Here is a 27984-nt window from a genome sequence, read left to right as displayed (position 1 = left end):
GTTGTGCTGTACTCTTCAAGAAATACAAAAGAAAACACAATTATTTCTCATGTATGTTTTATTGTTTGCATTGTGAATACATTTTGAATGCTGGTTGCTACTAGAGTTTTAAACATTTGTACAGGTTCTTCAGCTGACAATACTTAAGTCCGATGACTGTGGCTATTATTATCTTCAATAATTATGGGAATCTGTGGAAACAAAATCATTTTATCAGAAACAAAGAAAGGCTTTGGTATACTCAACATACTTTCCTTTCTACAAATAGGTGATAATATGATGTGTAGAATGAAAGCAGAAAAATGGGAAGTCCTTTAACTATTAATTTATAAGGAAAGGTAAATAAAATAATTTTTTGTATTAAAGCGGGATCATAGAAAATGTGATCTCCTATGGAAAATAAATATTCCTTATCGCCGCATATTACAGCAATAAATAATATTTTTGGGGGGTATGTATCATGGTCTCTGATAGTGTCCCAGTTAAAAGAAATAAAGTTACAGCTTCTGCTGTCCCTGCCACATATTTGGAGTACGTAGTAGTATCAATGGGCATTGTGTTCAGCTGCAGCCTCCATAGAGGGATCACACTGTCTTTCTCCAGCCTGGCTGCTCCATAGAGATAATTGGGACACGTCAACTTCAGTGGCGTTAGCAGACTATCTCCGAAAACATTTTTTTTCTGAGCTTGTGAAATTGCACTACTGCAATGTCCCCATACATTATATACATATAATATATACATATATGTTGTCTATGTATGTGTCACTAATTTGTCAAAATCATCAGCAGGACTATTTCTGGACAAAATGTTGTATGAGGCTTCCTTCGGTATGCCACTGTCTCACTCGTTTCAGCCAAAAGCCACCTCACACATTTTATTTCAGTTCACAGAGAAGTGAAGTCTGGTTTACCTGGAAATCACTTTCAACGCACTTTACAACTGATCTTTCCTCAGATTACTTATCTAGTGTTGGATTATATTAAAACTTGATAGAAATGTATCTATGTTAATTGAAATTCACCTAGCAGTGCACAAATCCATTGCCATGAGTAGATCCAAGGTCTCTTGACATACTGCTACTTTCACATCATTGTGGAAGCTGCACAAAAGTAAACAAAACAGTAAGAAGGCAGATAAGGTGCATACACATGGTGAGATATTGTCTATGCCTGATTTTGACTATACGATTTCCCTTGAACTCCCCCAGAGCCCAGAAGCACCGATATTGTCTATACACACATGGTGCGATTTTGGCTATGTCATACTTTGAACTAGATAGACAAGATTGACTTGCCTGTACAGTCTATTTTTTCTTGCAGTACCGATTCTGCAGGACCGCGCATCGGTATCGCAAGCTGTGTACACATGGTGCGATTTGCACTAACTTTCCTTACGATTTTGACTATATAGTCAACACCGTGTGTATGCACCTTTAGACTCTATGTAGACTATACATTTGTGGAATGTGATGTGTGAATGGAGAGCTGGAATCTCCTGTCTTCCAGGGCAGGGCTGCAAGGGTGCAAACCTAACCTAGAAGCAGTGTAGTGTAGTTATGATTGGACCTAGATGGCATAGAAACCAGACCTGTTAGTGGAAGTGCCATCTAATGTTAAGCCCCCTGAGCATTCCTCTCTTTGAATTTCTTTTAGAGTTTCGTGCACTGTTAGCATAGCAATAACATTGCATTACACGTGTATAGTATGTTTTGCTACAGCACACACCACAATTAGCAGCGCGGGGTGCTTAATAGATAACCCTAAGTGCATGGTTGCCTACCTTGCTGCACCCTCCTCCGGGAGGAGGCAGCGTGGCAGGCTAATGGGTGTGTGGATGGTGACAAGGTGGGCTGTCCGGGGGCATGTGTAGTGTGGAAGGTGGGTAGTCCAGGGGCATGGCATCACAATCGCGTCATCGTGGCCCCGCCCCCAGCTATACAGTGCCGAGAAAACAGGCACTGTAGAGCGGGTCGGAGTTACGATGAAGCGATTCAGAAGAATCGTGTCATCATATCCCCTCAGACTGCCTACTTGTTCTCTACTGTGGGCGGCCGAGGGGGAATGCGGGGGGCTGCCAGGGAAAGCAGGAGATTTGCCCACCTTTCCCGGGGGCAGGGAGGGCCATCCGATTTTTGTGAGCCTCCCAGGCATTTTCGGAGGGTAGGCAAGTATGCCTAAGTGTACCCTTTATCTTGTTTTTTAAACCTGCGGGTGTCTGTCTGTTCCTGCCTGTCCCCAGGGATCAGTACCGTGTTTCACAGCTGCTGCGCCCAGGACACAGCAGTCGGCATCTCCTTCCTATATGTTCCCACTCCCCAGATTCCTGTGTGACTAGACATTGGGACTCTGGGGGGCGGGTAGATACACAGAAAGGAGATACTGACTGCTGTGTCCCGAGTGCAGCAGCCATGATACATGACGCTGATCTCTGGGGACAGGCAGATACCCGCAGATGTTAAAAACAATATTAAAGGAACACTTAGAGTTATCTATTAATCGGCCTCCCTCTGCTATTTGTGGTGTGTGCTGCAGCCTCGTGGAGCAACCACCACTGGTGCTACCTATTGCATAAAGGTCCAGCTGGATTCGCAAAGGTTCTTGTTGGGCTGTATGATATACTTCTTTAAAAACATAGCAATATTTCTGCATCAGGCTCAGACAGTCAAGGAAATGCATATTTTTACTGCCCACGATAGTGCAGTGATGCTGCTTGACAGTGGTAGTGGCAAATTATAAAGTCAAATTTCTCTAATTGTACACTATACAATATTGTAATGAAGTGTCACATACACAAGAGAAAACATTGTCATGAAAATGATATTGATGAAAGTGGATCATTTACCATCTAAAATCATATTTGCCTACTCTCCCAGTTTCTGCGGGAGACACCTGATTATTAGGGTATTCCCCGACAGTGGGCACCCATCCCACATTCTACCCACTTTGAAGTGAAGTAGGTAGAATACGGGGCTAAATACCAGCAATTTGCTGTCCCCGCGAAGGGGTTGGAGCCTAATGATGCAGTTATATGTTAATTGCGTCATTTTAGCCCAACCCCTATTAAAATACTGGCCAATCACTGTAGCTATTCCGTGAGGGTGTGGGGCCTAATGACACAATTAACTCTGCCCCGCCCCTATCGCCACCCACCTGCTTCTCCTCTCCGGTGATCTCCTGGAGAGGAAAATGTAAAAGTTGGTAAGTATGTCTAAAATGTAATGAGGTACAAAATCATTTACTACTTTACAAATCAAGCAGCAATGTAAACAGAAATCATAAAAAAGTAATACAGGTTGAGTCTCCCTTATCCAAAATGCTTGGGACCAGAGGTATTTTGGATATGGGATTTTTCCGTATTTTGGAATAATTGCATACCATAATGAGATATCATGGTGATGGGGCCTAAATCTAAGCACAGAATGCATTTATGTTACATATACACCTTATACACACAGCCTGAAGGTCATTTTAGCCAATATTTTTTTAGAACTTTGTGCATTAAACAAAGTGTGTGTACATTCACACAATTCATTTATGTTTCATATACACCTTATACACATAGCCTGAAGGTCATTTAATACAATATTTTTAATAACTTTGTGTATTAAACAAAGTTTGTGTACATTGAGCCATCAAAAAACAAAGGTTTCACAATCTCACTCTCGCACAAAAAAGTCTGTATTTCGGAATATTCCGTATTTCGGAATATTTGGATATGGGATACTCAACCTGTATGAATAGACAACCCACAAAAGACCCCCCTTTTAGCATCCAAATCTAAATGATTAGACCTAACTCTAGAGGAAGCCCTTTGCCTATCATTTCCATTCATTATCGCAGTTACGGTAGCCTGACAGCTAGTCGCTCCTTCATAGGCTGCCAGCTAGATAGACACATCCCACAGAGCCACTGGAAGCTGGGTAATTGAATCTGGCCCTAAAGAATGAGATGACGTTGAGGGCTGTCGAGATATAAGGAGCAAATACAACGTTCCTGGGTCCTGGCCTCTCTGGGGGCCTAGGAATTCAAGAGAGGCAGATACATGTTTTTGTCACCGTGGGGGCATGCACAGTGCTCTGGGCACACAGCATCTATTTACTGCTGGGGTCTCTAATCTATCGATATTGTTATTATGGGTGTGGGTGTGTGGGGATGTTAAAATCCAGATCCCAGAAGTTTTAGTTATGTCACTGATCACTCCCACTGTCATCCATTTACTAATTCTATGTTTGCTGTTTCTGTGCTGGGCCATAAATTAGCATTTCACATGTTCTTAGCAGAAAAAATGTCTGATACTCTTCATCTATTAAAAACACAACTCCTCATTTCCCTGTATGTTGGGGTTAAGCCTTCTTACTGCCTTACCTGTTCACGTGTTTGTTTTTTAACAGCCAGGGCATAAAGTTGTTGTTTCCTTCAGGCTCATCCATTGTGTCTTTGTCCATACTGTAGTCTGGAACTTGGAAGTCCATTTGCCTCTTTTTGAGATCAGAAATATTGCTATAGAACAATATTATTATTGGTTAGTCAATACAGAGGTGATTCATTAGAATAGAGTGAACAAAGCAATTAATAGGCTCCACAGACTTTACTGCAAATAATAAAAAAATAAAAAAAAGACTTTTGAAGAAATATGCAAGATATACTTTTATGTTATCCTTTTGTACAGGCTATGGACATTGTGCCTGCTATGTCATTGCTGATATACACCACCCTGATGGCATCTCACATATTCCTTGCCATATGACCATGCACCTCAGTTATTGTATTATGAGAAGATTATCACATCTCCATACCTTCCAACTGTCTAAAGTTAACTTGGGAGGCGGGACACAGACACACAGCGAAGGCACGTGTCCGAAATTAGGTATGGCCTCGCGGGAAGTGTTGTGATTGCAGGCTACGCCCTGTTTTTGCTGATGTGGGGAATGACCAGCGCTCCGAGAGCTGATGGCATGCCCCCAGACCCTCTCTTACGGTGAATAGACACTGTGTGCACAGCGTCTATTCACTGGGTGGTGATAGAGGTCTCCTAACTGCACCCCCCCTCCACGGGACACTGCGACCCGCTGATAGGATAGTTCCAGAAAATCTTGACTGTCCCGCCAAAATCGGGACAGGAAGCTCTATGAGGAGAGAACCAAAATTATGGTGAAGATGAGAAATACACAATACATACTGAATAGTGAGACCATATTAAATCAGTTGTGGTTTATTATTTATGACTTATGATTGGGGGCCAATTCTGGGTTGAAGGCAAGCATAAAGCAGAAAAAGCAAATAACTTTGCACCTTGGTAAAACCATATGGGGGAGATTTAATTATACCAATATTATAATAACGTTGTTGCGAGTTGTTGCAAAAACTACTGGACCGTTTTTCATGAAAAGTGCATGGTTTTGCAGTGGAAACTCTTATAGGCCCTACACACTGGCCGATTTTTTGAAAGATATGAACGATCTCGTTCATAAATGAACGAGAACTCGTTCATATCTTTCAGTGTGGAGGCTCCAGCGATGAACGATGCGCGGTCCCGCGCTCGTTCATCGCTGGTCCCCCGTCGGCTGTGCATGCAGGCCAATATGGATGATCTCGTCCATATTTGCCTGCAGTTCTATGGAGCCGCGTGACGGGGGGAGTGAAGAAACTTCACTCCCACGTCACTGCCCCCCCGCCACCGGGTCGCTCGTCGGCCGTATCCGCCGTCGGGCAGCTCGGCGGCGGGTCGGCCAGTGTGTAGGGCCCCTTAGAAATAAACTGCACTGCATCGTGATCTGTCAAGTTAAAGCTGTGCAATAACAAGACCAAAATGTATTAGCATCATCAATGCAAGACATGGCGACTCAGAACGAGCAAGTTCACTCTATTAGAAATTATATATTGGAGAGGTTTCTAGGGGAGATGAGAGTTTGCAATTCTAGAAACACTCATGAATGTAGAAGATGCAGTGCACTATCCACCAGATCCCTACATAATCTATCAGTGTCAAAATTTTCCACGCATAAAGTTGGTGTGCCAATAATACTGATGAAAAGTTGAATCCGCCTAAATGGTGACTGAAAGTGAAATCTCTTCAAAGAAACGTTATAGAGGCCACTATATTGACAGGATGCGGTAAAGGTGAAAACTTATATATTCCTTGAATTCCTTTAATTACAAATAACCTTTCCTTCAAGTGTAAGAGACTTCAGTTCCCAGTAAATGTCTGTTTTGCTATGACAATTAACAAGCCACAAGGTCGGACTCTACGTAAAGTAGGGGTGGACCTGACATCTGGATGCTTATTGCATGGTCAGCTTTATGTAGCCTGTTCTTGAGTCAGTACAAACAACAAATATTGTACACAGGGAGGCTCTTCAGTAACATTGTGGACTGCATTAAAAATACTAAATACATGTGGGTGTAAGCTAGTAACTGAATATAATTGAATATGCCCCATGGTCATAATGTTGACATGCTTGGTATGTTACTGATGAAATGTCGCCATGTTTAGAATATCGGCATAATAGTGTGAATCGGTGCAGCGATTACCTACCTGGTAGTATATCTCCCGTGGCTCTGGCGGTATGTTCTGGATCCAGTGGTCAGGTGGTGGTTACTGGAGGCGTGTAATGCTAGCCCCTAATCCTAACCCTCCCCCCTCAGCCTAACTCTAACCCTAACCTTCCCCATAGTGCCTAACCCTGCTGTCCCACAACCTAACCCTCCACTGCTGACATTCTGCAGATGTTGACATGTTCCATGTCACCATTTGTCGACATTGTGGTGTTGGCATTTTGAATGTCGACAAGGTGACTGCATCTCTATAAGGGCTTCATGCAAAAGCAGCCAGTATTTACTATGCATGCAAAAAATAATAAATGTATTTGCACCCCTTGCATTTCAACATGGTTTGTCCAGGTGCAAAGTTACTTGCTCCTCCTTTGCTTTGCTTCCAGCTCAGAACCAGACCCTGAATGCCTAGTATATGGTATATTTATTGTATAAAATGAAAACTGGGCAACATACTCGCTTTTCTTCTGTCTTCGGGCCAGCAACCAGTCCACAAAATTCTTTTTGAGCATGTTATCAACTGATCTACTGTAGTCACTAGCGAGAATAGCCTCTGAGTATCGTCTCTGCACGGGCTCTGCAACCTCACTGCTCAGTGATGATCTGGAAGAGACAGGATGTCATCAAAAGTTGTAAACATTTAGATGATCAGATTACCCTTCATAAAGTGTGTTGTTTGCAAGGCCAATAGACCTATAAGGTCCTAGATTGGGACATCTGTAGAGCCCAGTTGACTTATCCACCATTGTTCTCATGGGTTTGTAACTGGTTCCATTCCCTATTCTTATTTGCCTTGTGTGTGTGTATGTATATTATATATATATATATATATATAGATATATAGATATATATACACACTATATATATATATATATACACACACACACACATATATATATATATATATATATATATATACATACACACACACACACACACACACACACACACACACACACACACACACACACACACACATTATCATAATATTATTTAAGGTACCTTAAAGGTATGAGTTGACCTATACCTTCTAACCACCTAATTTAACCTCTCCATTCCCCTTTTTGTAATGTTATAGCCTTGCCTTTAAACATGCTAAATTTCCTCAGTGTCCTCTTAATGGACAGGTGTCCGAAAATGTATCTCATATTGGAGATTGGCCTGACTTGTGCCTAATAGAGTGTTAAAACTCTATTAGCATCATATGCATTTATCCTCCTTTTTGTAAATCCAAGGATTTTATCCACCTTAGCAGCAACTACCCAGCATCAAGTGCTGTCAATTCAGTTCTGGTAACTATATCTTATCCAGCCTCAACTTTACCATATAGTACCCCTATACCATTAATGTGTAACACAAACTTGCCTCCAATTAAATCCTTTGCTCTAGAGCCATAATTACACCATTCGCCGTCAATTGCTTCTTCAAAAGTCATAATTGAAATTTGGGACTCTCCCAGACATTCAGGGAGAGTAGACAAGTATGGTGTAAGTAGTGCAATTGATTCCATGGACTCGGTACCTATGTCTATGTCAGTGCTGAAAGTAGGGTGGTACGGGGTGGTACGGAGTACCATTAAGAAATATGGTGGTGGTACTCAGTACCACCAGCCCACCACTGAGGCATAATTTATAAGGGGCATTTTTGTATGTGGGATATAAAATGGTGTCAGTGGCATAACTGTGTGTGGCATAATATGTAATAGGCATTAAAATGTGTGGTATAATATGTAAGGCATTACAGTGTGTGGCATAATGTGTAATGGGCATTATGGTGTGTGGCATAATGTGTAATGGTTGTTATGGTGTGTGGCATAATGTGTAATGGGCATTACGGTGTGTGGCATAATGTGTAATAAGCATTATGGTGTGTGGCATAATGTGTAATGGGCATTACGGTGTTTGGCATAATGTGTAAGGGGCATTACGGTGTGTGGCATAATGTGGCCATGCCCCTTTTGTCATGTAGCCACTCCCCTAGTTTCATATGACCACGCCCCCTCATGACATGTGACCGCCCATTTTTACTATCAGTACCAATAAGAAAAAAATTCTATTTGCACCACTGGTCTATGTTACATTTCATCTTCAATTTTCCAGTCCAGTTTGATATTCTATCTAACACCTCCTGTAGTGAATTACTATCCTACATAAGCATTTCACAGTATTTTTCTCTAGTCCTAGTATTGGTATCTGAATTTAAGTTACAGTATTTCCTAGCTTAATACGTATTGCCTATCGATTTTACAAGCCCTAGAACTGTACTTCCTGATATTGTTAGCCCTTCTTTGTTGTCATCTGTAGGACATATTGCAGTCACTTTGGGCCTATTTATCAACAGGTAACCAGTAGCAGCGATAAGACTGAATGTTAAATATAGTTAGAAAAAATAAAAAAAATAAAAATAAATTCGTAAAAACCTTTGAAAATACAATAAAATGCTTTATTAAAGAATAAAGCATTTTTTCTAAAAAAAATTTTTTATGTTATCACCATTCAGATATGTTAATTAGACATTCCCATGCAAAGGCACAGAGAAAGTAACTCCCAGCGGAAGCCATACATTCGTAGCCCAACGGGAACAATATGAAGTATAGGACATTACAAACAAAGAGCCTTATTCAGAGTTGTTAGCAAACTTAAAAAGTTAGCAGTTGGGCAAAAACATGTTGCACTGCAGGTGGGGCAGATGTAACATGTGCACAGAAAGTTAGATTTGGGTGGGGTGTGTTCAAACTGAAATTTAAATTGCAGTGTAAAAATTAAGCAGCCAGTATTTACTCTGCGCATAAACAATACAACCCACCCAAATTTACATTTTTCTGCACATGTTAAATCTGCCCCACCTGCAGTGCAACATGGTTTTGCCCAATTGCTAACTTTTTTGGTTTGCTAACAAACCTGAATAACCCCCAAAGTGCTGTGATTGGTGAAAACACCAATTTTCACTAGCAATAGGGCTTTTAGGTCTTTAACAAACCTTCCCATATGTCCGATAACCAGCTAGATTTACATAGATCACTGGTGCAGATGGCATCAATATGACAAGCATTATTGTGCACTCACAATTTGCAATAAAGTCTAATTCATCTGTAAGTTTTTTTTCAGCATCAGTGCCTAGCATGTAACTATCTACCATTGTTTTGCTGAGTATTTTAGGAATCAAATAGAATTTCTCCACTACCTTGTATTCGTTTCTTCACCATTTACAGTTTTGAACACTACAAGAGTGAAGAAGAAAGCAAAATATTTTGGAGCCATCATTTTCTTTGTGAGCTATAAGAAAGAAGGAAAAATGAGTACACAAGACAATCTATTACTTAGGAGGGTTTCATTTTATGCAGTTTCTACACTGTTATACTCATCACGGTTTCTGTTATAATCCGTTTTGTTGTGTATTATAAAAGGTAATCAATATTAGATATACTGTAAAGGATAAACATAAAAAAGATTGCAAACATGGACGATATGCAAATGTTTGCATATTTTTGGCCTTTAAAAAAAAAACAGTAAACAGAAAACTAATATTATTTTTTTTAAATCGCCCTTTCCTCCAGACTCCACTCCCAGGGCTTAATTTACGGAGACAAGTACTTACTACATTATAAACCTGAGGGGTGGATTTTTTGAGTTGTCTCCAAGCCTTACACTGCAAAAGCCATAGAACCATATCTTGTACCGATGCATACCTCCCAACATGACCCTCTCCAGGAGGGACAGAATTCTCTGCTTCAGGACTTTTCTCTTAATGTATGATCACCTGTGTTGAACAGGTTCATGGATAAGAAAGGTGTTTCACCACAGGTGCTGGCAATCATAAATTAAGAGGGAAGTCCAGGAGCAGAGCATTGTGTCCCTCCTGGAGAGGGTCATGTTGGGAGGTATGCTGATGAGATCCAGTAAGTTTAGTACGGACATTATAACCTGAATTGATGACTCATTATTTCTGAGGAGTCATTTCTGTTGCTATCTGTTAGAAGGCATATGTCTACCATTCTAATGCGAAGTATGATCCTTCCATTTGATGCATGCAACTAGTTATTATAAACTATTGTTATAAACTATCTATGAAAGTTGAGCACAATTTTCTTTTATTTTTCTGAAATTAATTTTTTTTATCTGATAGTTCTAAAATTATAAACAAAGCACATTTACACCCTATTATATGCACATTATTTAGTGCCTGTGAACTGAAAAAGCAAAGAACTTTTCATTATTCACTTATTTATGGTTCTTTAGAATTATAACAACTCTTTTATGAACCCTTATGAAATTGTAGATAGTTGTGTGCCTTTATCTTGTTATATTTACATTTTGATCTGTATAACATGTCCCTGGAACCAATAACAGGACTATTTTTGAAAAGTTATTTTCTTTAACCTATGAATAAGCAGCGTATTTAGAAAACCTAAGCAAAAGAGCTACAGCTAAGATATAACCCAAACCATAAAACACAAAGGCAATATACCACTTACCATAGTGGGTGTCCTGCACTTCTGACTTTCCTGGTGAGTGGCACAACTTTATATACTCTGTGATGTAGCCGTGTTGGCTGCCCAGAAACACGCTAGCTGTATAAGGACTAAACTCCTTATTTCCACTTCATTAGGGCCAATTGAGTCAATCTGCCATAAACATGGCGTGTGATGTACAGTAATTAAGGTAATGTAAATGAGTTAATTGCATGAAGATTGTGTGAGATTTATAGAGGGGTGATTCAAAACTTGCATATTAAAAGAAAAAAGGTCTCCTAATTGTACCAGCCCACTAATCAATGGATAATAAATATGTGCACTTCATTGTACAGATAAGAGCTGGTTATTACATCAGACTTGCTTGCACTGTCCCCAACAGCCAGTCATATAGAGCAAAGCATAAAATGTCACATACTGTAGACAAGAGATATATTTTTAAAATTACTAAAGTCATAATGGAAAAATATATTGTGCATGCACAGTAATTATATCCCTATATCTTTACAGAAACACATTGGGTCATCAACCATTAAGTGACTTTCATTTTTATTAACAGTTATCTATATAGCACCAATATGTTCTGCATCACCCGCACTGCCCCAGCACATCAGACATCATGACAGCAGAGATATGGGGGTATAGGCTACTATGCTGAGCACCAGGGGCGGATCCAGGGGAAAATGACAGGGGGGGCATCATGGAAGGGGCAAGTACATTTGCGTGCACCTTCAGCGCATGCGCTTCCAGAAAAGGGGTGTGTTCCCACCAGGGCCGGATTAAGGTTTGTGGGGGACCTGGACAACAAACTTGCGGGATGCTGAGTATATATATTATTGTGTGATATAATAATTAGTATGTCCAGCCAGGTAACTCAACACATCGCCACCTGCAGCTGCTGGGGGAAGTAGCGATAGGAGCATCTGGGTGGCGCCACACAATGCAGAGCCGCCAGCTGCCAGCCAGAGCCTCACTCACCGCTACGCTGCCTCTGAGGAAGGATCTGAGCGTGAAAATGGCGCCGCCTAATCTCTCGGCTCCTGCACGTCACAGAAATCCCAGTGGCTGTGGCGGTGAGAACAGTTGAAATCCCGCGAGAGCAGTGCTTAAAGTGGTACAAGAGAGGTGGGGGAACTCACCCCCCAGCCACACCCTAGCCCCTCCCCTTCATGTCCATCTGGCGGGCATTCTTAATAAGAAAAGATGATTTGCTCAGTGTGTGAAACACACACTGGGTACCACACACTGGATGCCACATACAAACACACACACACTGGGTGCCACACACACACACACACACACACACACACACACACACACACACACACACACACACACTGGGTGCCTCCCCCACCCCACACACACTGGGTGCCACACACTCACTTGATGCCTCCCCCACCCCACACACACTGGGTGCCACACACACACTTGATGCCTCCCCCACCCCACACACACTGGGTGCCACACACACACACACTTGATGCCTCCCCCACCCCACATACACTGGGTGCCTCACACACATACTGATTGCCTGCACAACCTTGTGGCTAGTGAGTCCGCTGCACTGCAGTACAAAACTCACTCACAGGTAGAAGCTGTCCGCCTACCTCACTGATCTCGGGCTGCTCGGTGTTCTGCTTCATGTGGCCGGACTCAGTAGAGACAGACGCACCGCAGCTACTGGAGGCAATGGAGGGGGACTGGAGGAGGCGGCCTGTAGCAGCGGCGGCGCACACCAGAGTTGTGAGAGAGACGCCAGCCTCCTCCTTCAGACGGCCGCAGCTTCCGCCGGTGTCTTGCAGTGCCTGGACAAGGTGGGCCGGCGGAGGCGGAACGGAGGCAAGCGCTGGCTGGCCACGGGTGTACTTGTGAAATCGGAGACACAGTGCTGCGGAATCATGCTGTGCTCCGATTTCACTAGTCACTAATGACAGGGGGGGCACAGGCCCGAGTGCCCCCCCCCTGGATCCGCCACTGCTGAGCACCGAGTTTGTTCAAAGGTGGTGCTAGGTGTCTCTCCAAACAGCTAAGTGTCCTTCCTGGCACTCTATAAGCTGGAGACAGTTGCCAAAGTAACAGCAATGGTGCTACCCCTCAGCATTGTCCCTTGGGTGTCAGCACTAGTTACAGTCGTGACTTCATGTTATGCAGTATTTCACAGAGAATATTTAATCATTCACATCACGGCCCTCCATACTGGAGCCTACAAAACACTATCAGGAACAATATTTATTACAGGAATGGTCGTGTTTTTCAAACTCTTTCACACTTGCCTCTTATATTGATTTCAGAGCCATTGTGTACCTTAAATTTAATATTATAAAAACTGTATGATTGTTATATTCTCAGGCGCTGAACTGACTGCGCACTTGTGCGAGTCCTCGAGGTGTGTAGTGTTTCTGTCTCTGCTAAGGAGCTTTGTGCTATATTCCCAGTATGATAACCAGTTGTTAGTGTTCCAGGCAGTGGTGAAAGTATGGCGGTACGGGCCGGTACAGCAAACCGTTAAGAGATTGGCAGCTGGTACGCCATACCATTCGACAGTGGCGGGCTGAACTGGGGGGCAGGCCACAGCTGCTGTGAACGCTGTTTCTCAGCCAGTTGGCGGTCTGTTACTATGGTGATGGCAGCTAATTGGACGAGGTATGGAAGCAGCGCTGTCCCCGGCTCTGCCTTTCCTCCACTGCCAAGCGTACTTCCTCCTTCCCCCGTTGCTCGTGCTCTGCATCCCGGCTCTCTGTGGTGCTGGCACTGCTCGAGTTATTTGTGTTCCCTGTGTGATCCTCCCGACTCCGGAGCTGCCACATGGGATGGTGCTGCTCCCCCTGGTGCACAACCAGTGTTGCAAATGAGTGCCTGCGCAGCTTCACAGTGTTTTCCCTGTATGGTGCCGTGATCCCCACTGTCTCCTTCTCTCCCCCCTGTGTCCCCTACTCAGTGGTGCAAGTAGACAAAAATTCTTCAGTGGTACAGTGTGCGTGCAAAAAAGGGGCATGGCCATGAAAAATTGGGCCGTGTCAACACACCATCCATTTCTCGTCACCCTGGGAACATTACTTTCCATTCCAAGTGCACCTTACCTTTATGGTTTCTCACAACCTCTGAAGAAATGTATCTTCCCTGGTCAGACAGAGTCTTCACTCGGTATTCACTATTCATGTAGGAAATCACGTGGTCCGAAAGATGCTTGTTTGTGGTGGAATGTAACCAAAGTCATCATCATAAAACAGATGTTCAACCAGACTTTCTCAGCCACACCGTCATCTCCTCCCTGCATCCCTCAGCCTCACCATCATCTCCTCCCCATGTCTCTCATCCACTCGTCATCTCCCTCCTGCTACTCTCAGCTTGCCCCCTTTAAATCTGTGTCTTTCAGCCTGCCCCCCAATCACTGTGTCTCTCAGTCTGCCCTCCTTCACTCTGTGCCTCTCAGCCTGCCCCCTTTAATTCTGTGTCTCTCAGCCTCCACCCCCCTTCACTCTGTGTCTCTCAGCAGAGCCCCTTATACACGTTACACCAGACAGCAGAGCCCCTTATACACATTATGCCAGACAGCAGAGCCCCTTATACATATATTAAGAAAGTCAAAAGGGGTTAGAGTGGGACCACAGAGGGGAGAGTGGTGGCAAAAAGAGGAGGAGGAGGGGCTACAGGGGGGAGATTGGGGGTACAGAGGGAAAATAGGGGCCACAGAGGGGAGAGTGGGGCCGCAGAGGCTAAAGTAGGGGATACATGGGGGAGAGTGGGGCCACAGAGGGAAGATTGGGGCCACAGAGTGGAGAGTGGGGCCACAGAGGGGAGAATGGGGCCACAGAGGGGAGAGAAGGGGGCAAAGTGGGAGAGTAGGAGACAGCAGGGATCACGGCACCATACAGGGAGAACACTGTGGAGTGACGCAGCCACGCAGGCACTCACCTGCAACACTGGCCGTGCACCGAGAGGAGCAGCAGCAGCACCATCCCTGCAGACAAATCCCCTGTGGCAGCTCCAAGCCAGACGAATCACACAGAGGTCCCGAGCTGTGCCAGCACCGCAGAGAGCCGGGAAGCACAGCAAGAGGAGCAGGGGAAGGAGAGAGCATGCAGGGCAGTGGAGGACAGGCAGAGCCAGGGACAGCGCTGCTTCCCCACCTCGTGCTTCTGTTAAATCCAATCAGCGGCTGTTACCATGGTAACAGGCCGCTGGTTGACAAAGACAGTGTTCAGAGCAGCTGTGACCTGCCCCCCAGCTCAGCCTGCCATTGTCGAGCAGGAATGGCGTACCGGCTGGCAATCTCTTAATGGTTTGCCGTAATGCCCCATACCACCATACTGCCTCTACTCTCCCCTCTGTGGCCCCAGTCTTCCCTCTGAGGCCCCAAACTTTCCTCTGTAGCCTCACTCTCCCTCTGGTTTCTACTACTCTCCCCTCTGTGGTCCCAATCTTCCCTCTGTGGTCCTAGTCTTCCCTCTGTGTCTCCTGCTCTCCCCCCTGTGTCCCCTACTCTCCCCTCTATGGGTGGTGGGGGGGGGGGGGGGGGCAGGCTGAGAGACACAGATTAAAGGGGGGCAGGCTGAGAGACACAGTGAATGGTGGGCAGGCTGAGAGACACAGATTTAAAGGGGGCAAGCTGTGAGTAGCAGGAGGGAGATGACGTGTGGCTGAGAGATGCAGGTGGGAGATGAGAGTGTGGCTGAGAAACGCAGGCGGGAGATGATGGTGTAGCTGAGAGATGCAAGCGGGAGATGATAGTGTCACCCCTGTCTGTATACCCCTCCCCTTTAGAATGTAAGCTCTCACGAGTAGGACCCTCTTCCCTCATGTGCTTATCCTTTTTCTTACTTTAATAATCTTCAACTGCACCAAATCCAGCAGTCTTCTGCCACCTGATACTTATTCCAGTTTCATCTGCTGATGTAGCTATGTTATTTACCCTGTTCTTGTCCTATATTGTCATCAACTGTAAGTTGCTGTTTTCCTGTTTTTGATTATTTGTTTATGTACTCTGTAATTGGGCGCTGCGGAACCCTTGTGGCGCCATATAAAGGATAATAATAACAACAATAATAGTGTGGCTGAGAGACGCAGGCAGGCGATGACAGTGTGGCTGAGAGACACAGGCGGGAGATGACAGTGTGGTTGATAGACATGGGGAGGAGATAACGGTGTGGCTGAGAGACACAGGTGGGAGATGACAGTGTGGCTGAGAGACATGGGGAGGAGATTATGGTGTGGCTGAGAGATATGGGGAGGAGATGATGGTGTGGCTGAGAGACGCAAGCATGAGATGACAGTGTGACTGAGAGACATGGGGAGTAGATAATGGTGTGGCTGAGAGATGCAAGTGGGGGATGACAGTGTGGCTGAGAGTCATGGGGAGGAGATGATGGTGTGGCTGAGAGATGCAGGGAAGAGAAGACGGTGAGTCTGGTTGATCCTCTGTATGACGATGACTTTGGTTGTATTCCTACACAAACAAGCATATTTCGGACTATGTGATTTCCTACATGAATAGTGAATACCGACTGAAGACGCTGTCTGACCAGGGAGGATATATTTCTTCAGAGGTTGTGAGAAACCACCATATAGGTAAGGTGCATTTGAAATGGTAAGAAATGTTCCCAGACTTCCAGATGCTTCATCTGAATCTACAGCATCTCAGCATAGTTGTGCAGGTTCATATACAGCTACAGTTGTCTCCTACACTGTGTCTACCACTTTTGTTATATTTGTACGAGACTCTCCAATATCTTAAAAGATATTTTTGCAGCGCATATTTGGCTGAGATGTACGCATGTTCTAAGTGATGTGCCGCCGAGAATGGAAGTCCCCTCATTAGGTGTTTTTGGTGTTCATTAGCTACTGGTGCACTAGGCAACAGCATAGGTTTGCCCAGTGATAGTTACAGCCCTGTATTCCTTTGCAGATTATTATACTTGCGCTGTGGAATTGTTTGCATTGCTTTCATATAAATTCTGGAGAAATGTAAAAAAAAAAGAAAAAAAAGAAAAAGGGCTCAACACTCCTTGCTACATAAACTGGGAACAATACTCTAAATAGCTCAAGTTAAAAATTGTTGTCTTGTAATTATTATAAAATCCCAGATTCCCCACAGCTAGTGAAAGTAAATCACACCATGTACAAAATTCTTGTAGAAGCATAAAAAAATAGGATTTGGGTACTTATCGGTAAGTCCTTTTCTCATAGTCCATAGAGGATGCTGGGGTCCACATTAGTACCATGGGGTATAGATGGGTCCACCAGGAGCCATTGGCACTTTAACAGTTTAAGAGTGTGGGCTGGCTCCTCCCTCTATGCCCCTCCTACCAGACTCAGTCTAGAAACTGTGCCAGAGGAGACGATATACTTCAAGAGAAGGACTTAACACAGATAGTGGTGAGATTCATACCAGCTCACACATACAAGGCACGTCAAGACAACTAGCTTAAACTATTCAGCAACGGCTGAAACATTGGCCCTCATTCCGAGTTGTTCGCTCGGTATTTTTCATCGCATCGCAGTGAAAATCCGCTTAGTACGCATGCGCAATGTTCGCACTGCGACTGCGCCAAGTAACTTTACTATGAAGAAAGTATTTTTACTCACGGATTTTTCATCGCTCCGGCGATCGTAATGTGATTGACAGGAAATGGGTGTTACTGGGCGGAAACACGGTGTTTCAGGGGCGTGTGGCTGAAAACGCTACCGTTTCCGGAAAAAACGCAGGAGTGGCCGGAGAAACAGTGGGAGTGCCTGAGCGAACGCTGGGTGTGTTTGTGACGTCAACCAGGAACGACAAGCACTGAACTGATCGCACAGGCAGAGTAAGTCTGGAGCTACTCTGAAACTGCTAAGTAGTTAGTAATCGCAATATTGCGAATACATCGGTCGCAATTTTAAGAAGCTAAGATTCACTCCCAGTAGGCGGCGGCTTAGCGTGTGTAACTCTGCTAAATTCGCCTTGCGAGCGAACAACTCGGAATGAGGGCCATTACTTACCAAGTAACAATGCAGTACTCAACTAAACAAAGTGGTACTGAACCAAATAACAACAGCAGGAAAACGAAGCGCTGTGCGGGCGCCCAGCATCCTCTACGGACTACGAGAAAAGGATTTACAGGTAGGTACCAAAATCATATTTTCTCTTACATCCTAGAGGATGCTGGGGTCCACATTAGTACCATGGGGATGTACCAAAGCTCCCAGAACGGGAGGGAGAGCGTGGAGGCTCCTGCAGAACTGATTGAACTTCAGGTCATCAGAGGCCAAAGTATCGAACTTGTAGAACTTGGCAAACGTGTTCGACCCTGACCAAGTTGCAGCTCGGCAAAGTTGTACTGCCGAGACACCCCGGGCAGCCGCCCAGGAAGACCCCACCTTACGAGTAGAGTGGGTCTTAACAGATTTTGGACACGGCAATCCTGCCGTAGAATAGGCGTGCTGAATAGTGAACCTAATCCAGCGAGAAACAGACTGCTTAGTAGTAGGACACCCAATTTTCTTGTGATCGTATAGGACAAACAGAGAGTACGACTTCCTGTGACGAGAGGTTCTCGTCACATAAATCTTCAGAGCCCTCACGACATCCAAGGACTTTGAAGTAATCGAGGAGTCAGTAGCCACTGGTACCACAATAGGTTGGTTGATATGAAATGCCGACACAACCTTTGGAAGTAATTGCTGACGAGTCCAGAGCTCAGCTCTATCCTCATGGAAGATCAAGTAAGGGCTTTTGCATGACAAAGCCACCAGCTCAGAGACACGCCTAGCAGAAGCTAAGGCCAACAAAGTGACCGCCTTCCATGTAAGAAATTTGAGCTCCACCTCCTGTAGAGGCTCAAACTAATCCGACTGGAGAAACTGCAACACCATGTTAAGGTCCCATGGCGCCGTAGGCGGTACAAAGGGAGGTTGGATATGCAGAACTCCCTTCAAAAAGGTCTGAACCTCAGGGAGGGCAGCCAATTGCTTCTGAAAGAAAATGGATAGGGCTGAAATCTGGACCTTCACGAATCCCAACCTCAGCCCCATATCCACTCCTGCCTGCAGGAAGAGGAGGAAACGTCCCAGTTGAAATTCCACCGCAGGAAACTTCTTGGACTCACACCAAGCAACTTATTTCTTCCAAATACGATGGTAATGTTTTGACGTTACCCCTTTCCTAGTGTCACGTCTGGCAGGGTTTGAGGATCCGGCAGCTGAGATTTGCCCGAGGAGGTGGCAGGCTATGAATGAACCAGATGAGGGGGCTGGATATAGTTCCTTTGCATGGGACATAGAGCAATGAAGAATGTAGGCGGGGTTTGAGAGTCTATGGAAAGTATTTATTATGTACAGGGCTGAGGTAGGGAACTGAGGCTGAAGCACAATGGTTAAAGACGTGGCTGGAGGTGAAGAACTGCGGACTGTGATTTCAAAGACGAGACTGTAGATGATGAACTGTGGAACTGTGGATGGTAGTTGAAAACGTGGCTGGAGACAAGGACTGTGGACTGTGGTAAACGAGGCTTGAAGATAATAATCTGCAGGCTGTGGTCAGTGGTACAAAGGCGTGGCTGGTGAAGGAGATCTGTGGAGTGTGGCTTGAAAGACGAGGCAGAAGACCCGGGGCCGACTGTGCCCAAAGAGTCTTACTGGACCGGGTTTTCCAGGAGCGCTTCCACAGGCAGTAGCAGGCAAGAAACGGCAGGGCTGCAGCAGCAACAGAGAACCGACCAAGCAGGATCAGGAGGAACCAAGATACAGCAGGAATCCTGGGAGCACAGGCTAAAGCACCTACAACAGGGTTGTAACTTGAAGCACTGGCATCCCTGTCCTAAACCAGCCCCCTTTTATAGGGAGAGCTTCCCCTGGATTGGCTGGAAGAAACAGGAAACAGGAACTATGCTTAAAACTTGGTCTCCAACATGGCGGCGCCCAGTAATGCAGACCTTTTTGCAAAGCCACATTGCTCACTGCCCCTGGTCTCCAAGCAACGGTTCAGCAAGAGCGACCCGCTGTAGCGGCGTCCCGCCGCCACGAGCGGACCCCCTCACCTCCGCTACTGCTGCCCACGGATCCGGCGCAGCAGCCCACCTCCGCCGCTGCCCGCACAACGCCAAGGAAGCCAGCCCCGCGGCCCCAGCATACCGGTAAGACTCCGGACGCTGACAGTACCCCCCTTTTTGCGGGTGGACTCCGGACACCTATGTGGTTTAGTAGGAAACTTGGCATGAAATGTCCGAAGAAGTCTTGGAGCATGGACATCCTCTGCATCTACCCAAGATCTCTCCTCTGGCCCATACCCTTTCCAATCAACAAGGTACTGGATGCGACCATAACGTCTGCGAGAATCGAGGATCTTGTGAATCTCAAATTCATCTCCATGTGCTGATTGGATCTTGGGTGATTTAGGCAGAGTGGCTCTGAACCGATTAAGTACCAGTGGTTTTAAGAGAGAAATATGAAATGCATTAGGAATTCTTAACTGCGGAGGTAATTTCACTTTGTAAGCCATAGGATTCAACACTCTTTCGATTGGGTAAGGCCCGATAAATCTGGGAGCAAACTTTTTTGTAGGAACCTTTAATCTTAGGTTACGTGTGGAAACCCAAACCCGATCTCCTACCTTAAGGCTTGGTACAGCTTTTCGTTTCAGATCTGCATAGGTCTTATATCTCTTGGATGTCTTGAGCAAAGTCTTGTGAACTTGTTTCCAGGCTTCAGTAAATTGACGAAGTGTTGACTCTGCGGCCGGAACCTCGAGCGTAGGCAGAAGTTGGAAGTCAGGAACTCTTGGATGGTAACCATAATTAATGAAGAATGGAGAAGATTTTGTGGCAGAGTGATAAAGATTGTTATGGGCAAATTCTGCGAACGGGAGGAAGTCCAGCCAGTCGTCCTGTGAGGAGGACATGAATAAACGCAGAAAAGTCTCCAGATCCTGGCTCACTCTCTCTGTTTGACCATCCGTTTGAGGATGATATCCTGAGGAGAAGTTTAATTACACGCCAAGAGCAGAACATAGGGATCTCCAAAACCTGGCCACAAATTGAGGACCTCTATCAGACACGATCTCCTGGGGTAGACCATGGAGTCGAAAGATCTCTGCTATAAACAATTTTGCCAACTGGGATGCAGATGGAAGATTAACCAGAGGAACAAAGTGTGCCATTTTAGAGAATCGGTCAACTATGACCCATACGGTGTTCCGCCCACCAGACATAGGTAAATCTGTAATAAAGTTCATGGTCTTAGTGGTACCAGCAAAGGATGGAGTAACCCGGCTGGTGGACCTTTGGGACTTTTATGCTGGGCACATTTTGGACAGGCAGCTACGAATTCCTGAACGTCAGTCCTGAGATGAGGCCACCAGTAGGAGCGTTGAATGAATTTAAGTGTCTTATGACCGCCCGCATGGCCCATGAAGGAGGAGGAGTGAGCCCATGTAAGAAGTTTTTTGCGAAGATTTGGTGCAACGAAGATCTTCCCTGGAGGAGGAAGTGGAGAGGTATTAGTTGCAAAAAAAGAGGTGGATTCCAGGATAAATTGCTCTTTTGAACGGTCAGAGGGTTCTTCTGAACTTAGGGAGCGAGATAATGCATCTGCCTTTTTGTTGAGGGAACCTGGTCTGTAACTGAGTTTAAAATTAAAACGGGTAAAGAAGAGTGCCCATCTTGCTTGGCGTGGGTTCAGACATTGGGCTGACTGTAGATACAGGAGGTTCTTGTGATCCGTGGTCACCGAAATTGGATGCTGAGCTCCCTCCAACAAATACCTCCACTCCTCAAACGCCAACTTAATTGCCAGTAATTCCTGTTCCCCAATAGCGTAATTCTGTTCAGCGGGGGAGAATCTTCGCGAGAAGAATGCACAAGGATGGACATTCTTGTCCTCGAAAAGCTGGGATAATACTGCTCCTACTCCTACAGTAGAGGCATCAACCTCCACCAAGAATGGACGGCTGAGATCGGGTTGTCGAAGAACTGGAGCAGTCGTGAAGGCCTCCTTTAAAGATGAAAAAGCTTCCAAAGCCTCCGGAGACCACTTGGCAGGATCAGCTCCCTTCCTAGTTAATGCGGTTATAGGAGCTATGACAGAAGAATAATTTTGAATGAATCTTCGGTAGAAGTTAGCAAACCCCAGGAAACGTTGAATTCCTTTAAGGGTAGCTGGAAGTGCCCAATCCTGAATCGCCTGGACTTTAGCGGGGTCCATCTGTAACCTCTGCCCTGAAAGAATGTAACCGAGGAATGGAATCGTGGGTACTTCAAAGGTGCACTTCTCTAACTTACAGAATAACTGATTCCTTCGTAAACGAGTTAACACTTCTTTGACTTGTTCCCGGTGGGTCTTCAGATCCCTAGAAAAAATGAGGATGTCATCCAGATACACTACCAAGCAGTCATAGAGGAGATCTCTGAAGATTTAGTTAACGAACTCTTGAAAGACGGCTGGGGCGTTGCATAGGCCAAAAGGCATTACCAGGTATTCGTAATGGCCGTCGCGGGTATTAAATGCCGTATTCCATTCGTCCCCTGGGCGAATACGTATAAGATTGTAGGCCCCCCGTAAGTCCAACTTAGTAAATACAGTAGCTCCTTTAACACGGTCGAACAGTTCTGGAATCAGAGGTAACGGATATCTGTTCTTAATTGTTATGTCATTGAGACCTCTATAGTCAATACAGGGCCGCACCCCCCCTTCCTTCTTTTTGACGAAGAAAAACCCTGCTCCGGCCGGAGATGTAGAAGACCTGATGAACCCTTTCTCCAAGTTCTCCCGTATATACTCCGACATGGCCTGTGTCTAGGGAAGTGAGAGAGGGTAAATTCGACCTCGGGGAGGAGTCTTACCGGGTACTAGCTCAATGGGACAATCCCAAGTATGATGCGGAGGCAAGGTGTCCGCCCCATGCTTACTGAAAACATCTTGAAAAGATTGGTACTCCACAGGAAGGCTGGAAGGGTTGGAAGAACAGAGAGGTCTAACTGAAGGTAAACAGTTCTGAAAGCAGTCTTGTCCCCAAGAGAGAACATCCATAGTTTGCCAATCTATGTGGGGATTGTGTCTGATTAACCATGGAAACCCTAGGATTAGTTCATGAGAGGCTTTAGGAATTACAAGGAAAGAGATTTTTTCTGAATGGAGAACTCCGACCTTCATCTTGAGAGGAATAGTACGAAAGGATATAATACCCTCTGGGATATAACTTCCATCCACTGCGGTAACAGAAATGGTACGATCCAAAGGAACCGTTTGTATTCCAGATTGTTTGACCAGAGCTGACGTAATGAAGCTTTCGGCGGCTCCGGAGTCAAGTAGTGCAGGGATGAGAAGAGAAGAAGAAGGGAGCTCAAATTGGGTTAACAGGACAGACTCTTTCTTGGTATGTAATTCTGAGAATTCTCCTAGCTTGACCTCTCCAGCACAAACTAGGAGCGGGCGTTTCCCGGACGTAGACTGCAAGTTTTAACAAAGTGATCAGATGCACCACAATACAGGCAGAGGTTCCCTTGTCGCCGTCTCTGACGTCCTTCATTGGAGAGGTGGGAGCGATTAATCTGCATGGGTTCTTCCACAGTTGGTGATGATGGTGTTGGTGGAAGAACAACTCTAGGCTTAGGGCGATCTGACCGCAACCTCTCCATACAGCGTTCTCTGTACCTTAGATCTAACTTATTGCATAAAGAAATTAGTTTATCCAACTTATCAGGTACGTCCTGAGTTGCGAGGTCATCTTTGATTTTTTCGGAGAGACCGCTCCAGAAAGCTGCAATGAGAGCCTCCTCATTCCAGTTCAGTTCTGAGGAAAGGGTGCGAAACTGGATCACGTACTGACTGACCGTACGCGTGCCCTGACGCAGGCGCAGGATCTACAATGGGGCGGCAGAAGTCCTGCCCGGTTCGTCGAAGATTCTTCGAAAGGTGGCCATGAATTCTGGATAGTTAGATAAGATGGGATCCATCCTCTCCCACAAAGGTGAAGCCCATTCCAACGCTTGCCCGGTAAGTAAAGAAATTATATAGGCTACTTTGGTTCGTGCTGATGGGAAGTTGGCCGACTGTAGTTCGAACTGGATTTCGCACTGGTTAAGAAACCCGCGGCATTGTTTTGGATTCCCATCAAATTTACTGGGAGGTGGCAAATGCAAACGTGGAAGTGGTACTGGTACAGGAGGAAGCAGGACCGGAGGTGCCAATGTGGTAGCAGCTGTAGATACTTGAGGTGCCGTCATGGCAACACAGAGAGAATCGAGACGTTCGGACATACTCTGCATGAACTGCACGATTTGAGATTGTGTGGCCTCCTGCTTACTTAAGCGAGACCAGATATCTGCAGTTGAATCCCCTCCTGAGGCCTGATCACCCGTCGAATCCATTGGGCCAGTGCTTACTGTCACGTCTGGCAGGGTTTGAGGATCCGGCAGCTGAGATTTGCCCGAGGAGGTGGCAGGCTATGAATGAACCAGATGAGGGGGCTGGATATAGTTCCTTTGCATGGGACACGGAGCAATGAAGAATGTAGGCGGGTTTTGAGAGTCAATGGAAAGTATTTATTATGTACTGGGCTGAGGTAGGGAACTGAGGCTGAAGCACAATGGTTAAAGACGTGGCTGGAGGTGAAGAACTGCGGACTGTGATTTGAAAGACGAGACTGTAGATGATGAACTGTGGAACTGTGGATGGTAGTTGAAAACGTGGCTGGAGACAAGGACTGTGGACTGTGGTAAATGAGGCTTAAAGATAATAATCTGCAGGCTGTGGTCAGTGGTACAAAGGCGTGGCTGGTGAAGGAGATCTGTAGAGTGTGGCTTGCAAGACGAGGCAGAAGACCCGGGGCTGACTGTGCTGAAAGAGTCTTACTGGACCGGGTTTTCCAGGAGCGCTTCCACAGGCAGTAGCAGGCAAGAAACGGCAGGGCTGCAGCAGCAACAGGGAACCGACCAAGCAGGATCAGGAGGAACCAAGATACAGCAGGAATCCTGGGAGCACAGGCTAAAGCACCTACAACAGGGTTGTAACTTGAAGCACTGGCATCCCTGTCCTAAACCAGCCCCCTTTTATAGGGAGAGCTTCCCCTGGATTGGCTGGAAGAAACAGGAAACAGGAACTATGCTTAAAACTTGGTCTCCAACATGGCGGCGCCCAGTAATGCAGACCTTTTTGCAAAGCCACATTGCTCACTGCCCCTGGTCTCCAAGCAACGGTTCAGCAAGAGCGACCCGCTGTAGCGGCGTCCCGCCGCCACGAGCGGACCCCCTCACCTCGGCTACTGCTGCCCACGGATCCGGCGCAGCAGCCCACCTCCGCCGCTGCCCACACAACGCCAAGGAAGCCAGCCCCGCGGCCCCAGCGTACCGGTAAGACTCCGGACGCTGACACCTAGCCTGTACGAGGGTAGGAATAACCTCTTTCGGAATACCCTTCCGAGCAAGAATCAGGCGCTCAACTTCCATGCCATCAAACGTAGCCACGGTAAGTCTTGATAGGCGAATGGCTCCTGCTGTAGCAGGTCCTCCCGAAGAGGAAGGGGCCTCTTCTTGCAGTAGATTGAGAAGGTCCGCGTACCAAGCCCTTTTTGCCCAGTCTGGGGCAATGAGAATTGCTTGAACCCTTGTTCTCCTTATGAGCTTTAGGATTCTTGGGATTAGTGGGAGAGGTGGAAACACGTACACTGACTGGTACACCCACGGAGACACCAGGGCGTACACTGCCACTGCCTGTGGGTCCCTCGACCTGGAACAATAACGCCGAAGCTTCTTGTTGAGACGAGAGGCCATCATGTCTCTTTGGGGTAGACCCCAAAGATCTGTTACCTCCTTGAACACCTCTGGATGGAGACCCCACTCTCCTGGATGGAGATCTTGTCTGCTGAGGAAGTCTGCTTCCCAGTTGTCTACTCCCGGAATGAAGATGGCTGACAGTGCCAGCGCGTGCTTTTCCGTCCAGAGGAGTATTCTTGTGACCTCTGACATTGCTGCTCTGCTCTTCGTTCCACCCTGTCAGTTTATGTAAGCCACTGTTGTTACTTTGTCCGACTGTACTTGAATGGCCCGGTTTCTTAAAAGAGGGGCCGCCTGAAGAAGACCATTGTAGACGGCTCTTAGTTCCAGAATGTTGATGGGCAGGCTGGCTTCCAGGCTTGACCACTGTCCTTGGAAGGTCACCCCTTGAGTGACTGCTCCCAAGCCCCGGAGGCTCGCATCTGTTGTTAGCAGGACCCAGTCCTGAATCCCGAACCTGCGGCCTTCCAGGAGGTGAGGCAATTGGAGCCACCAGAGGAGTGAAATCCTTGCCCTTGGTGACAGACAAATTCTCTGATGCATGTGGAGGTGAGATCCCGACCACTTGTCCAGTTGGAAGGTCCGAGCATGAAACCTCCCGTACTGGAGAGCCTCGTAGGAGGCCACCATCTTTCCCAATAGGCGAATGCATTGATGCACCGACACCCGGGGTGGCTTCAAGACATCCCGGACCATGGATTGGATCACCAACGCCTTGTCCCGCAGAAGAAACATCCGCTGCACTTCCGTATCCAGGATCATTCCCAGAAATGACAATCTCTGGGTTGGTTCCAAATGTGACTTTAGAAAATTCAGAATCCACCCATGACTCTGAAGCAGCCGCGTTGTGAGAACAATGGACTGCAGCAGCTTCTCCCTGGGCGATTCCATTATCAGGAGATTGTCTAGATAAGGGATGATGTTCACACCCTGCTTGCGGAGTAGCATCATCATTTGCGCCATCACCTTGGTAAACACCCTCGGTGCTGTTGAGAGGCCGAATGGCAGGGCCTGGAACTGAAAATGACAGTCCAGCAATGCGAAGCGGTAATAAGCCTGATGCGGCAGCCAGATTGGAATGTGAAGGTACGCATCCTTGATATCCAGTGATACCGGGAATTCCCCCTCTTCCAGACCTGATATCACCACCCTGAGAGACTCTATCTTGAACTTGAACTCCGTTAGAAAGGGGTTCAATGATTTTAGGTTCAGAATGGGCCTGACCGAACCATCTGGTTTCGGTACAACGAAAAGGTTCCAATATGTCAGCATGTGCGGTGGTACTGGCACAATGACTTGTGCCTCCACCAGCTTTTGGACAGTGTCTTGAAGCACTGTGCTGTCCTCCAACAGAGTCGGTAAGCCCGACTTGAAAAAATGATGAGGAGGGAGACTTTGAAATTCCAGCCTGTATCTCTGAGATACAATATCTACCACCCAGGGATCCAGGCCGGACGATACCCAGACATGACTGAACTGTCTGAGTCTCGCTCCCACAGGCCCCACCTCCGGGCCTTCCTGTCCACCCTCATGCGGAGCAAGCTTTTGTTCTTGGGAACCTGCAACGGCAGGCTTCTTGGATTTAACCTTACCTCCCCTGAAGAAGGTATTGGATGATCTGGCCTTTCTGGTCTTGTTAGGCTGAAAGAACTGCTGCATAGCTGAGGAGAAGGATCTCTTCGGAGCAGGCGCTGCTGAGGGAAGATACGGAGACTTACCCGCTGTAGCGGTAGATATCCACGCATCTAGGGCTTCCCCAAAGAGAGCCTGACCTGTATAGGGTAGCGACTCCACACTCCTTCTGGATTCTGCGTCGGCCGATCATTGGCGGAGCCACAGCCCCCGACAAGCTGAAACAGACATGGAAGAAATCCCTGCAGCCACGGAACCCAGGTCTTTCATGGATTCTACCATAAAGCCTGCAGAATCATGAATGTTGTGTAAATACAATGCAACGTCATCCCTATCCATCGTATCCAAATCCTCAATTAAGGCAGCCGACCACTTCACTATAGCCTTTACAATCCATGCACTAGCAATAGTGGGACGTAATATGGCCCCCGAAGCAGTGTACATTGATTTCAGAGTATTATCAATTTTCCTATCTGCCGGCTCCTTTAAGGCGGTAGAACCCGGTACAGGTAAAACTATCTTTTTTGAGAGTCTGGATACAGATGCGTCAACAATCGGCGAGTTTTCCCACTTTTTCCTAACT

The 27984-nt window shown here is 46.2% G+C and overlaps 1 protein-coding gene across 1 annotated transcript; it reads right to left on the bottom strand.

Annotated features, from left to right (window-relative positions):
• Positions 1-40: 40 nt before the first annotated feature.
• Positions 41-26732, bottom strand: LOC135057258 (uncharacterized). Its single transcript, XM_063963150.1, has 8 exons — positions 26478-26732; positions 11029-11058; positions 9738-9829; positions 7011-7157; positions 4368-4502; positions 3153-3176; positions 1025-1102; positions 41-191 (listed from the first exon to the last, which is right to left on the bottom strand). Exons 1-8 carry the CDS (start codon positions 26730-26732, stop codon positions 182-184), a joined length of 771 nt encoding a protein of 256 aa, XP_063819220.1. The 3' UTR covers positions 41-181.
• Between the last annotated feature and the right edge of the window lie 1252 nt (positions 26733-27984).

Source organism: Pseudophryne corroboree, chromosome 3 (genome assembly GCF_028390025.1).
Source record: "Pseudophryne corroboree isolate aPseCor3 chromosome 3, aPseCor3.hap2, whole genome shotgun sequence".
Taxonomy (NCBI): domain Eukaryota; kingdom Metazoa; phylum Chordata; class Amphibia; order Anura; family Myobatrachidae; genus Pseudophryne; species Pseudophryne corroboree.
The sequence above is the reverse complement of the archived record's forward strand: the minus strand, read 5'-3'. Positions and strand labels throughout refer to the sequence as shown.

Bases quoted from the DNA above. Each gene is read 5' to 3' on its own strand.
- LOC135057258 (XM_063963150.1), bottom strand. From the start codon at position 26,732: ATGGCGCAAATGATGATGCTACTCCGCAAGCAGGGTGTGAACATCATC. The intron at 7,158-9,737 runs GTAGTGGAGAAA...TGTCTCTTCCAG, and splicing joins GGTGAAGAAACGAATACAAG to ATCATCACTGAGCAGTGAGG. The intron at 1,103-3,152 runs GTGGGTGGCGAT...ACTTTTGTGCAG, and splicing joins TCACCGGAGAGGAGAAGCAG to CTTCCACAATGATGTGAAAG.